The sequence below is a fragment of the Egretta garzetta genome, unplaced genomic scaffold (assembly GCF_000687185.1).
Source record: "Egretta garzetta isolate BGI_Z169 unplaced genomic scaffold, ASM68718v1 scaffold158, whole genome shotgun sequence".
Taxonomy (NCBI): Eukaryota; Metazoa; Chordata; class Aves; order Pelecaniformes; family Ardeidae; genus Egretta; species Egretta garzetta.
Genome location: NW_009260430.1, coordinates 3,088,251 through 3,104,655, shown reverse-complemented (window position 1 = coordinate 3,104,655; position 16,405 = coordinate 3,088,251). Strand labels below are relative to the sequence as shown.

The 16,405-nt window shown below is 39.9% G+C and overlaps 2 protein-coding genes across 4 annotated transcripts; one reads left to right on the top strand and one right to left on the bottom strand.

Moving 5' to 3' along the window:
- Positions 1-180: 180 nt before the first annotated feature.
- NELFCD (negative elongation factor complex member C/D) lies at positions 181-9,080 on the top strand. Of its 3 annotated transcripts, none has more exons than XM_035899263.1 (14): positions 181-484; positions 665-774; positions 1,789-1,898; positions 2,220-2,327; positions 2,913-3,065; positions 3,232-3,362; positions 4,386-4,551; positions 5,211-5,345; positions 5,884-6,023; positions 6,807-6,921; positions 7,263-7,358; positions 7,596-7,736; positions 8,055-8,184; positions 8,583-9,080. In XM_035899263.1, the coding sequence occupies exons 1-14, from the start codon at positions 453-455 to the stop codon at positions 8,615-8,617; spliced, it is 1,602 nt and encodes a 533-aa protein (XP_035755156.1). In that variant the 5' UTR covers positions 181-452; the 3' UTR covers positions 8,618-9,080. The 3 variants fall into 3 exon arrangements, with proteins under 3 accessions (XP_035755156.1, XP_035755157.1, XP_035755158.1); XM_035899264.1 differs by lacking the exon at positions 181-484 and adding an exon at positions 1,467-1,609 and having other exon boundaries at positions 687-774; XM_035899265.1 differs by lacking the exons at positions 181-484; positions 1,789-1,898 and having other exon boundaries at positions 688-774.
- Positions 9,081-9,560: 480 nt separating this feature from the next.
- CTSZ (cathepsin Z) lies at positions 9,561-13,418 on the bottom strand (the record flags this gene model as incomplete). The annotated part of the gene is made up of 4 exons (XM_035899280.1): positions 9,561-10,985; positions 11,476-11,638; positions 11,888-12,038; positions 13,196-13,418. Coding segments are annotated over 4 exons (651 nt in total), but the record flags the coding sequence as incomplete, so codon positions are not given.
- Between the last annotated feature and the right edge of the window lie 2,987 nt (positions 13,419-16,405).

Here is a 16,405-nt window from a genome sequence, read left to right as displayed (position 1 = left end):
GGAGGGCGGAGGGCTGCTCCCGAGGGACGCCGGGTGGACCCCGGAGGAGCTCCCGGGGCCCCTCGCCTTGTGGGGCCGGCGTCTGGGGCTCCGAGCTGAGGCGAAAAGCGCCGAGAGTGAAGGCGGGTGGGGAAGCCGGTCCCGGCGGCGGGGCCTGGGGCTTGAGGGGGTTAAAAGGGAGGAAAACAACTGCAAGGCGGCCCTTGGTTTTGCGCCTTCCCTGTTAAGAAGTCGTGTTTGTCTGGGGAGCGGGTCGCTCGCTGCGGTAAACGGCGGCGTGGGAGGTTTTGTGGGCAAAACCAGCCAAAATATGGGACTACGGGAGGAAATGGGACGAGAGCTGGCTGACTTGGCTGTGCTTGCAATAGCAAGACGATGAAGATGGAGAGGGAGAAGATGATGCTGAAGTCCAGCAAGAGTGCCTCAAGAAATTTTCAACCCCAGACTATATAATGGAGCCATCTATATTTAACACGTTAAAGAGGTGAGTGGAACGTTTTGTGTGTTATGGTGCACGTTATGTGTTACAGATGCAGTGTTATTGCTTTGTATGGGAGTGTGTATTAAAACAGATAAATGATGCTATTGTTTTCTATTTAGAGTTCTGTTGGGTTGGGGTTTTTAATATAACTTTAAAATAGTTCTTTTCTAATCCTTTCATCAGATATTTCCAAGCAGGAGGTTCTCCAGAGAATGTTATCCAGCTCCTCTCTGAAAACTACACTGCAGTGGCACAGACTGTAAATTTGCTGGCAGAGTGGCTCATTCAAACAGGTACAATAAGTATAAGTATAATTTGGGTTTTCTCAGAAATATCTGAATTGGCGGCAAATTTGATCATACTCAGGGAGTGGATCACTACAAAATTGTCATCCTGTATGTGACTGAATTCTTTATAATAATATGTTTATTCTGCTCAGAGAATAAGTGATCTGTTGGTGAACATTTTGAAATGCCCACAAACTGTATTATAAAGGGTAACATAGTTGGAAGCAACTGCATAAACTATAGTTTATTTTTGTTCTCATGCACCAGGGCAAGGGTACTGTTACATAGATGGCATTATGAATATTTGATACATAATTAATATTGAAAAAACCCCAATTACCTTATTACTAGTTATTATTCCCTTTCAGTGGAACAGTGGTTAGACGGAAGGTTCTCATACAGGTGCCTGCATACTCTGAGACAAGAATTTTGTATTACCAGTCTGCTTGGGAATTCTTCGGCAGCCTCTTGCAAGACATTTTCAGCATTAACTTGTAGTATCTTTGTCCCTTAGCTAGTATGAACTTTATCAGAAGTATTGCACGCTGATCTCAGAAATGTAGAACTACTTATTACTACTTTGGATGTTGTTTTGTAGTACACTGTCAAAGCTACTAATAGTCAATATATTAAAAGAATGGTCTTTAGTCTGTAGTAACGTTTGTGCGCCAATCCTGATAATCCCTTTTGTGTTTAAGATCTATGCATTTTGGTACCGTGCCCCGTAACAGTCTTGTGAGATGACCTGCCTTGCTGTTTGCATGACTGTTGAAGAGAGCAAGACTAAAAGAACTAGTGTAACCTGCCTGTGATCCTAAACGATCTGCATTTAAGAAAAAAGGTTGAGAATCTGTAAATCTGTCTGTATCAATGTGGCTTGACAGTAGAGCTGGTGGCACTCCTCTCATCTTCTGCGTGTTGATAAATTTGAGTAGTTTCTGTTCTTGTTGAAAAATTTAAGATGTTGCTGCTATGTTTGATTGGATTGCACCTGCCAAGTTTTTTGTTCCTTCTATACAGGTGTTGAGCCAGTGCAAGTTCAGGAGACTGTAGAAAACCATTTAAAGAGCTTACTTATCAAGCATTTTGACCCTCGGAAAGCAGATTCCATCTTTACAGAGGAAGGAGAGGTGTGCATGGAACCCGTGTTGCTATCTTTACATGAGTGGATCCTACATAGATGTCTTCATCCGATGGAGTAGTAGATGGTGGGGGAAGGGAAATTGCATCTTCAGAGCTCTTTTATTAAGAAACAACTGGTCTCAGAAAACTAACTGTATTTTACTGGAGTCCTCAGAGGCTTAGAGAACTTAGAAACTTTGATTGCATCCTCCTTTGTAATAAAGTCCTGTATAACAACTGGCAGGACTCCTGAGAGGTAGAAGGCGTACTTTTAATGATCTTGACAACTAGATAGTCTTAATGTCTCTCTATTGCTCTGATCTTTTCAGACTCCAGCCTGGCTTGAACAAATGATAGCGCATACTACGTGGAGAGATCTCTTTTACAAGTTGGCAGAAGCCCATCCCGACTGTTTAATGCTTAATTTTACTGTGAAGGTAGTATACTCGAGTCTAATAAATGAGAATATCCATAAAGGACTAATTGTTTTGGCATCAAATGTTGGCTGCAGTCTTACCTGTGTCTTTTATGCAATACTGCTTATTCAAACGTCAGAACAGTACAAGTACATATTGGTGGGAGGAATTGTGTTACAGGACAAAAGTAGTAAGTGTAGTTTCCTAGTTTGAAGTACTGCTTTTAGAGTTTTTTGTTGTGTTTTGTTTGGTTTGGGTTTTGTGGGGTTTTTCTTGGTTGGTTGGTTGGTTTTTGATCTGTATTTGAAAATTCTGGATTTCTGGTGCAGTGGAACATTTCAGTCAGCTTTACGTTTCTCTGACAGGGAAAGAATGTTACGATATATCTTGGTATGCTCTGAAATACTCTTATATCATTATGGTTTACTTTCTTTTTGCTACATCTTTTATTGGTTTCCTTCTCTGTAGTCTAAAAGCTGAACTTGAATTCCACTAAGTGTAAGCAGAGGCAAATCTTACATTCTGTGTATTCTTCTAGACTTGTTAGGATATCTGAAGTATAAATGTAAACAATACACATTTTCTGTGATGGTCTTGTTTTTATAGCTTATATCTGATGCTGGATATCAAGGGGAAATAACCAGTGTTTCAACAGCATGTCAGCAACTGGAAGTATTTTCCAGAGTCCTGCGTACATCTCTGGCAACAATTTTGGATGGAGGAGAAGAAAACCTTGAAAAAAACCTCCCTGAGTTTGCTGTAAGTTTTCTTCCCTTTTTATGTGGAAAGAAAATAGTGTTTTCCTTTCCAGTTAGGATATACAAATCACTGCTGTGAAATCTTTGCTATTATGGCAATGTAATCACAGAAACATACATGCATGTTTCTTGTTGACTGGTAAGATTTTTGATGTGTGCTTTCACAGAAGATGGTGTGCCATGGAGAACATACTTATCTTTTTGCTCAATCTATGATGTCCATATTAGCTCAAGAAGAGCAAGGAGGGTCAGCTGTTAGACGGATCGCTCAAGAGGTTCAGCGGTACGCTCATGAGAAGTAAGTGGGAGTTTTTCATGGTTTAACCCCAGCTGGCGATTCAGCCCCACACAGCCACTCGCTCACTCCCCCTTGGTGGGGGGCGGGGGAAAGAATCATCAGGGTAAAAGTGAGAAAACTCGTGGGTTGAGATAAAGACAGTTCAATAGGGAAAGGAAAAGCCACACATGCAAGCAAAGCAAAACAAGGAATTCATTCCCTGCTTCCCACGGGCAGGCGGGTGCTCAGCCATCCCCAGGACAGTAGGGCCCCATCTCGCCTAATGGTGACTTGGGAAGACAAACGCCATCACTCCCAGTGCCCCCCCCGCCCCTTCCTTCTTCTTCCCCCAGTTTATATGCTGGGCATGACGTCATACGGTGTGGGATACCCTTGAGGTCAGCTGTCCCGGCCGTGTCCCCTCCCAGCTCCTTGTGCCCCCCCAGCCGCTCGCTGGTGGGGTGGGGTGAGGAGCAGCAAAGGCCTTGGCTCTGTGTAAGCCCTGCTCAGCAGGACCCAACCCATCCCTGGGTTATCAATGCTGTTTCCAGCACGGATCCAAAACACAGCTCCATACCAGCTACTATGAAGAAAACTAACTCTATCCCAGCCAAAACCAGCACAGAGTTACATTATTAGTGAAATACAAGTCACTGGGATTTGTAAACTGCTGTCTCTTGCTTATTCTTGATTACCTTTTACCAGCAAAAGGAAAATTCTTAGCTGCAACAGAGCAGTTCTTGTAGCTGGTTTTAATTCGTAGAATAACAGAAAAGTTCGATGTCCTGTACTGGGAGACCTGACATAAGAAGAGCAAAGAATCGAAGCTTCTGTCTGTTAAAAAAGATATATTTTTGTTATTCTGCAAACGCTTTAGAAACAAACAAGGGAAATACAGGCCTGTTTCTGCAATTGCCCCGGATAAGGGGTTCTACCCTAAGGCATTACACTTCATAGCATGTGCCTTGTTGACTCAGTGATGCTAAAACTAAAATGTCTTAATTAAGAAAAATAAGTTGCTGTGTATGCTTGCTCTTCATCTAGAGGCCATGATGCCAGTCAGATCACTCTAGCGTTGGGTACTGCAGCCTCCTATCCTCGAGCATGTCAGGCTCTTGGTGCGATGTTGTCCAAAGGAGCTCTGAATCCAGCAGATATCACTGTCCTGTTCAAAATGTTTACAAGCATGGACCCACCTCCAGTAGAACTGGTTAGTAGTTATCTCTTTATAACCTCTGAAACTTACTTCTATTACAGTAGCACTCAGAATTATGAGGTCTTTTTGTGCAAAGTGTTGTATCAACACAGAATAGAAGTTAGCACTTGGACTCACCCCTCTATAATTTTATGTCTACATGTGAAACTACTACTTGTATTCTGTTTTGCATTAGCTTGTGGATTGATATTTTTTTAATCATTACAAGCTGTCTTTTCACATATAGTTAAATTAATTAAAGAACTTCTTAGTAGGAGATGAAGATAGCAAGGAATTAATTAACTTTTATTAAAAAGTAATTTTAAAACCCACCTGGTTTTGCACTTTGTTATAAGTGGGCCTAAACGGCATGTTTCAGATTTCTCACTGCCTCGTTCTAACATAGGTTCTGGTAACAAATGGTGGCATTTAGGTACTTTAGCAATATAGTCCATAACTCTGTTGCTTGGTGGGTTTTGGTGGTTTGGGTTTTGTTTTGGTTTTTTTTCTTGTGATTGTGTCAAATTTGGGGTCTGTTCAGAAAAATATCTAACCTAGTCCCAAGGGGAAATGTGTTATATCTCATTCTATGCAAGGTATATCAGATGCAAAAATTACATTTTTAGTTACCTCAGAATTCTCAGGCTGTAATAAACCATTAATTTTCTTTACAGATTCGAGTACCTGCCTTTCTGGACCTCTTCATGCAGTCATTGTTTAAGCCAGGTGCTAAGATCAACCAGGACCACAAACATAAATATATTCACATACTGGCATATGCAGCTAGTGTAGTAGAGATGTGGAAAAAGGTAATGTTCAGTTCTGTGAATAACATTTATTTTACCTACAGTGGCCTGACTGTGCTGAAGAAAATGCATGGTTATGAAGCTATTCAGTTTAAAATCACATATTTGGCTTGATTTACTTATTTTAATATTAAATGTTTCTGGCTTCAACTGAAACAACTAAAAAATGTAGATTCTGAAGATCCCTGGTGATCAAATAGCGCTATAAAAGTCTGAGTGCACTGAGTATTTTTGCTCTTTTCCCCCACCTCCCCCAAAGGTTATCAGTAGCAGTTCTCTCTTACTAGAACTGTATGTGCTTTTTCAGAAGAAAAGAAATTTAATTCCATGAAGTGGATAGAGTAATTCTTAGGGAACTAAATAAAGCAAACATCCTTGTACTTCAGCTCATTGATACTTATTTCTGAAACCTGCATTTGAGTCGAAATTTTGAGAAACATGATTTAATCAGGCTTATCACAGGTTACAATTCCTTTCCTTAAATAACCAAGACATCCTGTATAGTCGTGACTCTTGCATTCCAAACTTTGCAATTTTTCAGAACAAGAGAGTCAGCATAAACAAGGATGAACTCAAGTCAACTTCAAAAGCCATTGAAACTGTTCACAACCTGTGTTGCAATGAGAACAAAGGAGCATCAGAGTTGGTTGCAGAACTCAGCACTCTTTATCAGTGCATCAGGTGAGCAGAGAGACTGGTCACAAGCTCTGGAAGGTCACAAGTTGCTGGAAGGAAAATATTATTTAGGAGAGTCAGTGCTGCTAAAGGGAAGTGTCTTTGTGGGCTACTCTGTGAGAACATCCTCATTGTAGAATATGCAAAGATGTGATCTGAAAGCAGCTTTCAATATTGTACATCTGGCTTTTTGGAATCTCTCTCATGAGTACCTAGATTCTGGCTTTCACTGACAATTTGTCCTTCTTGTGTCACAGAATATGCTTTTTTCTGCCACTGGAAAAAGATGACAGATTACATTGTCTTCCTAATAAAGCTTTCCTAGCAATAGATGTGTCCTTTCTTTTCCTCTTAAAAGTATGAAATAGCAGACATTGAATAAACTGGAACAAACTTAGAGTGTACATGACACTTTTTTATTTTTTGCATTTTGTGCTGAGCAGAGAGTGTCTTTGTAGAAAGAATTTTCCTCTGGCCTATCTTTTGTTTTGTTTTCCCCTTGATGTGCTGGTAACTTTTCAAACAAAGCTTTTTGACCTTTATTAATTCTGCTGTAAGTTAAACTGAAACTAGCAACCATTAGAATATACTGAAAGATGATTTTTTTTAAAAAAAAAAAAATTACTGGGAGTTTTTAGTTTGTTTTGAGATTGGGCTTTTTGTGTTTGGTTTGGGGTTTTTTTTGTTGTTTTTTTGATTTGGTGGTTTGTTTGGGTTTTGGGGGGATTTTTGGGTGGGTTTGGTGGTTTTTTTGATGTTCCTGTACTAAAGTGATCCCTTCTTCTGTAGGTTCCCAGTGGTGGCAATGGGTGTATTGAAGTGGGTGGATTGGACAGTGTCAGAGCCACGATACTTTCAGCTGCAGACTGACCACACTCCAGTTCATCTGGCATTATTAGATGAGGTAAAAGCGTATATAAAATCTTGGCAGACAGGAAAAACACTTCTGACCCTTGTAACTGGAAGTACATCCAGTGAACTGGATGTACTGTCATTTGCAGTAAGTCAGTAAATACACAGAAATGAACCTGTGTCTGTTCAGAGTTCAGTACTTGGTTTTGTCATCTCAGCATTACTTACACTAGGAAAACTTAGGCATCAAAGGAAATGGTGGAATGCTTTTCTAAAAGAATTTTTACATCTGGCATTGAACATCAATGTAAACTTGTCTGATAAAAGACTGGTGCATTTTTCTTTTTTTTAAATCGAAGTTCTGAGGATCTAACTTTCTTGTCTTGTTTGCAGATCAGTACATGCCATCAGCTGCTTCATCCCCAAGTTCTACAACTTCTTGTCAAGCTCTTTGAAACAGAACATTCGCAGCTTGATGTAATGGAGCAGGTGATTCTCAAAGGATTCAGTGTTTGTGTTCCTTCGTATTAGTTACGCTTATTCAAGATAATAGCTTTTGCTGCCATGGTGGTTTTAAGAGTTTAATTTAGGAATATGGTCATGGTTAAAAAGTAAATAGCAGATATTGAATCAATAAGAATAAGCAATAGAAATTGCATGTTTTTGAGAGGAAGTTCTAATCCATTGTTTTCTTCTCTCCCTCCACACCCTGACCCCCGCCATCAGCTGGAATTGAAGAAGACTCTCTTGGATAGAATGGTGCACTTACTCAGTCGAGGATATGTCCTGCCTGTTGTCAGCTATATCCGCAAATGCCTGGAGAAGCAAGATACAGATATCTCTCTCATCAGATACTTTGTTACAGAGGTCAGCAGCAAAAATAGTGTTTACTAACATGTAGAAATACACTTTAATAATAAGTTATATGTGTTTGGATATTAAATCAGCTTGCCTCAGATTCAAAAATACTATGTGTATGTACTATCAGTATTCACTCTGATGTGACTTAGTCCTACTGACTCCTGAAAGTATTAAGGTACTGCGTACAAGAATACATAATTAATTACTTGTATGGAGAACAAGAGGGCTTGAGTGCAACTACTTGTATGCTTTCAGTATTGTGAATTAAATATCCCTGCTACCTCTCTAACTGGAAGAATAATCCATTTTTGTCTGCTGTTTCAGGTGCTGGATGTGATTGCTCCTCCTTATACCTCAGACTTTGTACAGCTTTTTCTTCCAATCCTGGAGAATGAAAGTATTGCAGGTACTATTAAAACAGAAGGTGAACATGATCCTGTCACTGAGTTTATAGGTAAGTCGTGTTTATTCATTGCATACCTGCTTCCTTATGTATTTGTTACAATTTGTAAATAATGTTCAGGAGGAGCATTGCTAAAAATAGAAATGCCTGCCAGATATTTTCACAGATGACTTCCCTTTTAGGGGCCTGCGTTTAGCATTTTTCCTTTAATAAAGAATCTCTGGGTAGTGGTGAGGAGCTTAGAGACAAATGCTGCTTTTTGAGAACTAGCACTGTAGTAAGGAAAGGATAGGAAGGGAAGTAGTCTGTCATAATACACTCCTATCCTAAACCAAAAAATCTGTCCAGACCCTCAAATCCTAATTATTTACATAATGCAGAAAGCCACATGCAAACGAGTAAATCAGAGTAATGTACTGAACATTTCTTTTTTTTTTCTCTTCTTCAAGCTCATTGCAAATCTAACTTTATTATGATGAACTAAGCAGTGGAAAACTATCAAGAATGCAGAGCGCATGATCACGACTTTGCCACACTCTCCACAATTAAGGTTCTATAACTGGGCAACACAACAGCAAAAAAAACCCCCAAACCCAACAAACCCCAAACAAGGAAGAAAGGGCTGAAGGGCATTTGATTGACTTACGTGGTGACCTTCTGTTCATATCAGAGGACTGTTAACATACTTTGGAAGATGGAATAATTCTGAAGGATTTTCTGTTACACAAATTGGTATCTATCTGAATACCCTGAAAGGGATAGCAGGAGAAACAGGTTTATTTCAAAGAGTGTTATTTATTTTGGTTACTTGTGGATATTTGCCACTGAGTCTTTGTGTAATATACAAAACCTGAAGAATAGAGAAGGTAGTTCCTACTAAAAACACTTCGCAGATAGTTCTCTCAAGGCTGAATCTTGAATGCCATAGGTTTTGATGTTGCAAGTTGGGGAGGAAAAAAAAAAAAAAAAAAAAAAGGAATTTGTGTCATTTGAGCTGTGCTGCAGAGAAGCCATAATGCCTCTTTCTCACCTTTGCATTATATTAGAATTCTAAATATCCTCCATATTTACTGCTATAAAAAAAAAAAACAAACCCAAACCTTTTGTGTATCACAAGTGGAATTGTAACAATCAAGATTAGTTTTGCATTAACAGATGAATCCTATGTGAGTGTGTTATCTTTCAGAATCTATTTTTTTGTTACAATAGATGTGTCAAATGTTACTGGTAAGTTTCATTACCATGTCAGAATCCTACTGCTGTCCAAAAATACGAATGTGTGCAGAAACTTCATTACTGCTTCTCATGGCTTGTTTTTTTATATTTAACTCTGCTCTGTCCTGGTTGATGCCAAAGAGTGGGGGATACACCTAAGATTATAATTTACCTTTAAATAAAGGTGTTTTTCTATTCCAGAGATTTCTTTCAAAGTTTCATTAAGACCCCTCTTACTTTCTGTTCATTAGGCTGGATTTCTCTTTGTACAGGTAAATATGCCTTCTTTAAAAGTGAGTGGTATAGACAAGCCCAGTGTGCTTTTCCAAGCACATCTCTTTTCTGAAGAACCTGCTTTCTAAAAGTCAGTGACATTTTTAGTCTAATGGGATGTAAATAAAAAGGAAATCACTTTGTTCTCTGTCAGTAATTCGTGAATGGGAATGCTAAGCTACCATAGTTTCTTGAGACAGCAGCCAACTGTATAGATTCTTCACTCCTCTTTTAAAAGGAACGCATGTGCCCTTGCCTTATCCAGCCCCACGATGCTGTGATCAGTACTGTCACACTACCATGTTCATATCTCAATAGAATGTAAGTAAGTTGCAGCTTGGCAGAATTAATCCTTATTGGTCCCAGTCTGCCACATGAGACTGCTTGTTAGGTACAACCACAGAAGATGACTGAAAACATAAGCATACACATGTAAGAGAAAAATGTCCATTTATTAAATGCAGTTAACAATGCCAGTTAACACTTAGTAACTGGCACACTTCTGAGGAAGAGAATTTGCTACCTTTCTTCAAATTAGTGAGCAGTTCTGGCTTGTGGCAATTTATACTTTCCCTCTTTAGGAAAAAAAATGGCACAGCCGATCACATAGTAAAGCAAGGAATTTGAGCAAAGAAAAGACTAATTCAATACCTAAGTGGTTGGACATCATCTTTTGATCAAAGCAAGTCCTGTTATATCATTCTGGTTGGATAAAAGTAACCACATTATATGAGATTTCCAACAACACTGTTTACCAGGAGGCCAAAGAAACACCAGGATTTAATACATCATGTCCAGACTTACTTATCATTGTTTTTTCATCTGTATCATTGTGAGATGATACTTGCTCAGTACTGTCAGAGAGCTTTAATATAAGCTCTAGACCCAAGTATTGAGTATACTTTTCCTTCCCAGGATGTCTATATAATTTGTATTTAAAAAAATATACAGAAGTTTACATACACAGTTTTTGTGACTAAGTCAGTATGATTTAAATGGTGTGCATCAAGGCAGACAACTTTTTCATAGGTAAATTACTTTCTAAGTTGTAAATAATTACCTAAAGGCAGTTCTGTATTTATTTTGCTTTGAAGACATTGTGTGTTGCTGTCTGGGCTAATTTTGCAGAACTGCCTAATGGTGTTGAACTGTGAAAGGGTTTTAGACTACTGTTCCTTAAACGGAGAAAGGTTGTTTTGCAAAGCTTCCAAACAAAGTAGTTCCTAAACAGGATGATGTACAATGTAGAATCAAGGAAGTACAGCATCTCCATATGCACAGTCCTCTTCAATAGCAAGATTGTACTCTGCTCCTCTTCCACCTTTATATGCACTTGTCACAATTCTCAGCCACCCTCTTTCACCCTGTAAAGAATTAATTTGCATTGTGAATTAGAAAACATAACTACAGAAAATGTATGCTATTGAGTTTGTTCTGTCTTCCAAATATGAATAATTTATAAGCAAATCTAGGAATCCACTCAAGATGAAGGATAACACTAGGTTCACAGGGCAAGCTTGTTTAAAGGGGCAATCTGCTTTGGTGAATTTACCTCCCCCTTGTCTATTCCAGGTATGTGACTTCTTTTTTCCCTATAATTAACAGTAATTTACAGTTGCCTATTACAGGAGCTGCATGTCCACAGAAGGGTAGCATTTTGGATTGAGTTGACATTACTCAAGTAACTTTGGCTGAATATCCTTGTCTTCAGATTAGTTAGGCTTCATTTTTTAATTGCCAGCCCTGTTCAAAGAAAGTTTTACTTTCCTATCCATGGGCTAGCTTTGCAGCTTCCTGTTTGCAAGTGAAAAAAACCATCATTCTGCAAGTCTGTCTGTTCCCATGTTTCCTTACCCAGGGTTCACCCCATGAGTTACGAACAATCCAGTATTCTGTTCCATTTTCTACACCCCAGCCAGCCACAGATACAATGTGATTCACCACAGGCGAAGGGTTGTACTCTGTATAAAGTCCTCCAGTGTAAGCATCCAACTTTTCAGTTGCCATTATACCACAGCTGTAATAGAACAGAGAAACAGAGAAAGCATTTTTATACAAGGGGATCAGGGCAGGGGCCTGGCTAAAAAACAATTGGGTTTCTTGCATTTTGACTTCAGGGCTCAATTTATCTACAAACAAAGTCTGCTCTGATAACATATGCTAGAGTGGAGAAGTACACTTCAGTCCTTAGAATGAATTTCAGGTATTTCAATCCCACTGTTACTAGTAAATATTTTTTTTACTACTCAAGATTTTTTTTTTTTACCTAATTGGTCCATTAGTATAGATTTCTGCCATCATTTTTTCTCTTCCACTGACAGACCCATAGTCAGCAACTTTCCAGAGAGTGTAGTTCTTTATCACATGGCACTCCCCAAAAGTGACGCAAGTTCCACACTGATTAAACTTCTTGCACTCTACAAAACAAAAGTGAGATTATCACCACAAGGGAATGCTTCTCCAAGTGAATTAATGATATCACACCATCATGGTTTAACCCCAGCTGGCAACCAAGCACCACACCACTGCTTGCTCACCTTCCCCCCCATCATGGGATGAGGAAAAGAATCTGAGGGGAAAAAAAAGTAAAACCTGTAGGTTGAGATAAAGACAGTTTAATAGGGACAGCAGGACAGCAAAGGAAGAGAAAGTAATAATAAAAGAACAAAGCAGGGCTCCATCACGTGTAATGGTTACTCGGGAAGACAAACGCCATCACACCAAACGTCCTCCCCATTCCTTCTTTTTCCCCCAGCTTATACATTGAGCATGACATCATATGGTCTGGAATAGCCCTTTGGTCAAGTTTGGGTCAGCTGTCCTGGCTGTGCCCCCTCCCAGCTTCTTGTGCAGCTGGCAGGGCATGGTGAGCTGAAAATGGCCTTGACTTAGCATAAGCACTGCTTAGGAACAACTAAAACATCGGAGTGGTATCCACATTCTTCTCATACTAAATCCAGACCACAGCTACTAGGAAGAAAACTCTATCCCAGCTGAAACCAGGACACACACTAAGCTTTTTTTTTAATCTTTTAACTTATTTGAAGCAGATATTAATGACTTAATTAGTAATCCATACTCTGTCTGCTGAACTAAATGCCTTTCTGGAAACCACAGTTGAAGTCTCTACAGTTGCTAGTTACTATTCTTTCACTCCGTAGACATAAGTGTTTTGATGAGGAAGTGTTTCAGATGTGCTACTCTGTAAGATACAGAAACTATTCCAGTCATACATGACTAGACAAAGGTTACATTTCTCTTTTATTTAGCTTGAGGTGACACTTGTAAATATTTCAGTACATTAGAGATTGTATATCACAGATGGAAGAGATTAAGTTTAAACAATTTAGCTGTGCAAACTTGTCTGGGCATGATTTAATCCTGTCTGTCTGGCTAGAGTAAGAAGACACACGCAGGTCCATAAAGAAAACCTGTTCTGTCAGTCAAACAGCAGCTACTACACTGAAAGGCTGGAATCTATACACTGAAAACCCAAAAAACTATCTTTTTTTTTTATATTAAGATCTGCTAAACCTGGGATGAAGCCTTACAGCAAGACAAATAGGCATCGTACTTTGATCCTTAGCTTGGTAGTTGTTGCAGGTCTCGTCTGGAATGCCATGGTCATGGGCATACCTCCAAACACCTGAGTGGTCTCCACCTTCACAGGATCCTGCATCAGCACAATCAATCACGTTCTGAACAGAGAGGTAGGCAGAAGGCCATGCACCTTTTCTCTTTATGTTGATTCGATCTGTAAGGATAAGAAATGAGTTTTCGTTAGTGGAATACACGGGTGGTTACACATAGCAACTGATGTTAAAACTGTCTCTCCTTCCCTTAACCTGTAACTGTTTGCAGGCAACAGTACTTGTGGTTAGAAAAGCCTCTACAGTCAGCAGCGAGGCACATAGCATGACTGAACTCAAACCGGTAGTCTGAGTTATTATTGCGGGTTGCCATTAGAAGTTTTTTCCATTAAAGACTCAGCAAAAACATGCAGATTCACATGGCCCTCCCCAAAAGTGACGCAAGTTCCACACTGATTAAACTTCTTGCACTCTACAAAACAAAAGTGAGATTATCACCACAAGGGAATGCTTCTCCAAGTGAATTAATGATATCACACCATCATGGTTTAACCCCAGCTGGCAACCAAGCACCACACCACTGCTTGCTCACCTTCCCCCCCATCATGGGATGAGGAAAAGAATCTGAGGGGAAAAAAAAGTCAAACCTGTAGGTTGAGGGAAGACAAACGCCATCACACCAAACGTCCTCCCCATTCCTTCTTTCCCCCCCAGCTTATACATTGAGCATGACATCATATGGTCTGGAATAGCCCTTTGGTCAAGTTTGGGTCAGCTGTCCTGGCTGTGCCCCCTCCCAGCTTCTTGTGCAGCTGGCAGGGCATGGTGAGCTGAAAATGGCCTTGACTTAGCATAAGCACTGCTTAGGAACAACTAAAACATCGGAGTGGTATCCACATTCTTCTCATACTAAATCCAGACCACAGCTACTAGGAAGAAAACTCTATCCCAGCTGAAACCAGGACACACACTAAGCTTTTTTTTTAATCTTTTAACTTATTTGAAGCAGATATTAATGACTTAATTAGTAATCCATACTCTGTCTGCTGAACTAAATGCCTTTCTGGAAACCACAGTTGAAGTCTCTACAGTTGCTAGTTACTATTCTTTCACTCCGTAGGCATAAGTGTTTTGATGAGGAAGTGTTTCAGATGTGCTACTCTGTAAGATACAGAAACTATTCCAGTCATACATGACTAGACAAAGGTTACATTTCTCTTTTATTTAGCTTGAGGTGACACTTGTAAATATTTCAGTACATTAGAGATTGTATATCACAGATGGAAGAGATTAAGTTTAAACAATTTAGCTGTGCAAACTTGTCTGGGCATGATTTAATCCTGTCTGTCTGGCTAGAGTAAGAAGACACACGCAGGTCCATAAAGAAAACCTGTTCTGTCAGTCAAACAGCAGCTACTACACTGAAAGGCTGGAATCTATACACTGAAAACCCAAAAAACTATCTTTTTTTTTTATATTAAGATCTGCTAAACCTGGGATGAAGCCTTACAGCAAGACAAATAGGCATCGTACTTTGATCCTTAGCTTGGTAGTTGTTGCAGGTCTCGTCTGGAATGCCATGGTCATGGGCATACCTCCAAACACCTGAGTGGTCTCCACCTTCACAGGATCCTGCATCAGCACAATCAATCACGTTCTGAACAGAGAGGTAGGCAGAAGGCCATGCACCTTTTCTCTTTATGTTGATTCGATCTGTAAGGATAAGAAATGAGTTTTCGTTAGTGGAATACACGGGTGGTTACACATAGCAACTGATGTTAAAACTGTCTCTCCTTCCCTTAACCTGTAACTGTTTGCAGGCAACAGTACTTGTGGTTAGAAAAGCCTCTACAGTCAGCAGCGAGGCACATAGCATGACTGAACTCAAACCGGTAGTCTGAGTTATTATTGCGGGTTGCCATTAGAAGTTTTTTCCATTAAAGACTCAGCAAAAACATGCAGATAAGTAAGATCTGTTTAATGCCTTGAAGTGCCCTAGACCTCTTTTAATTCAAGTCACAGCTGCTGAAAACTTCCAGATCTGTTTCCTGGCTTTGACAGCAAAGAGTTTTCAAATACACATCATAAACCCAGCTCTCACTAGCCTCTTCTACAGGAGCAAAGATTTATGCACAAACCCATACAGCCCAGGTCTCTGGCTCTGAGAGACAGTCTTCACAAACTTAAACCAAAGAAAAGCTTTCAGAAGTATATCCTTGCTGTTATCTCAACATCTCACTGTTTTTCTGCCATCTCAGACTGGCATCGCTACCCTCCTGCCGTGTTTTGTCAGAAACAACTAGCTTACTTGGCAGAAAAGCTTCCTGATGAGTATTTATAAACTGCTTCTCACAGTGCATTAAGTGTCTTAACTGATGCCACTGTAGTACTTTGAATCCTATTAGTAGTAACAACATTCAATTATACGTGACAGAACTGGGAAGCATTATCCCAGCCCAGTCTTCCAGCAACAAGAGAAGGAATGAATGCTTTATCTATTCACAGCAGTTAAGACAAAATATCCCAATTTTTAAAATCAACCTTTTATACTTCTAAAGATGCACATACTGGTATACCTACATACACAGTTAAGTTTTAACTAAAGTTATATAGTTAAGTTACTATACTTTATCTATCCTAGTACTTCACTACATCATGGCAGGCTTCATACGTGTCTGTAATCTGGTACTGCTTAAGAACAGATCCTTTGCAATTCCTCCTGTCTGCTCACACCTGCATGGTCTTCCCATTTCTGCACAATTTCCTCTTTCTCCTTCACAGTTAATCCTCTTACAGCCTCCTCACGCAAACAGTACTTCTGCAGCACGTTACTGTTGCACGCAAGTCATCATGTATTCGCTCTAGAGAAAATGTTTCTCCAGCTGAAGGAAATGCCTACTTCCCTCTTCCCAAGAAAAAGGCTGATAGATATCTGCTGAAACCAGATTTGCCTGTCTGCTGCAGTAGTCGGTTCATTTGAATGACAGGGCTCTGGAAGCTAACACCCTGCAGGCCCTTGCCACAACTTCTTTCATTTCCTCACATTTGGGCATGGCTGGAGCAGCCCCTTGCTGCTGTAGATGTAGCGCAGCAGGCTGAGGTACCAAAATAGGGAAGGAGATGTGATAACTGCTTTTGCATCTGCTACTACCATCACCACGCCTCCAAGAAGAGAAGCAGAAAACCCAGTTCTT

What these genes read in the sequence shown, in the direction of transcription:
- NELFCD (XM_035899263.1), top strand. Translation starts at nt 453, where the DNA reads ATGGAGCCATCTATATTTAACACGTTAAAGAG. An exon ending in ATCTGGCATTATTAGATGAG is followed by an intron (nt 6,922 to 7,262) that starts GTAAAAGCGTAT and finishes TCTTGTTTGCAG; the next exon opens with ATCAGTACATGCCATCAGCT. An exon ending in TCAGATACTTTGTTACAGAG is followed by an intron (nt 7,737 to 8,054) that starts GTCAGCAGCAAA and finishes CTGCTGTTTCAG; the next exon opens with GTGCTGGATGTGATTGCTCC.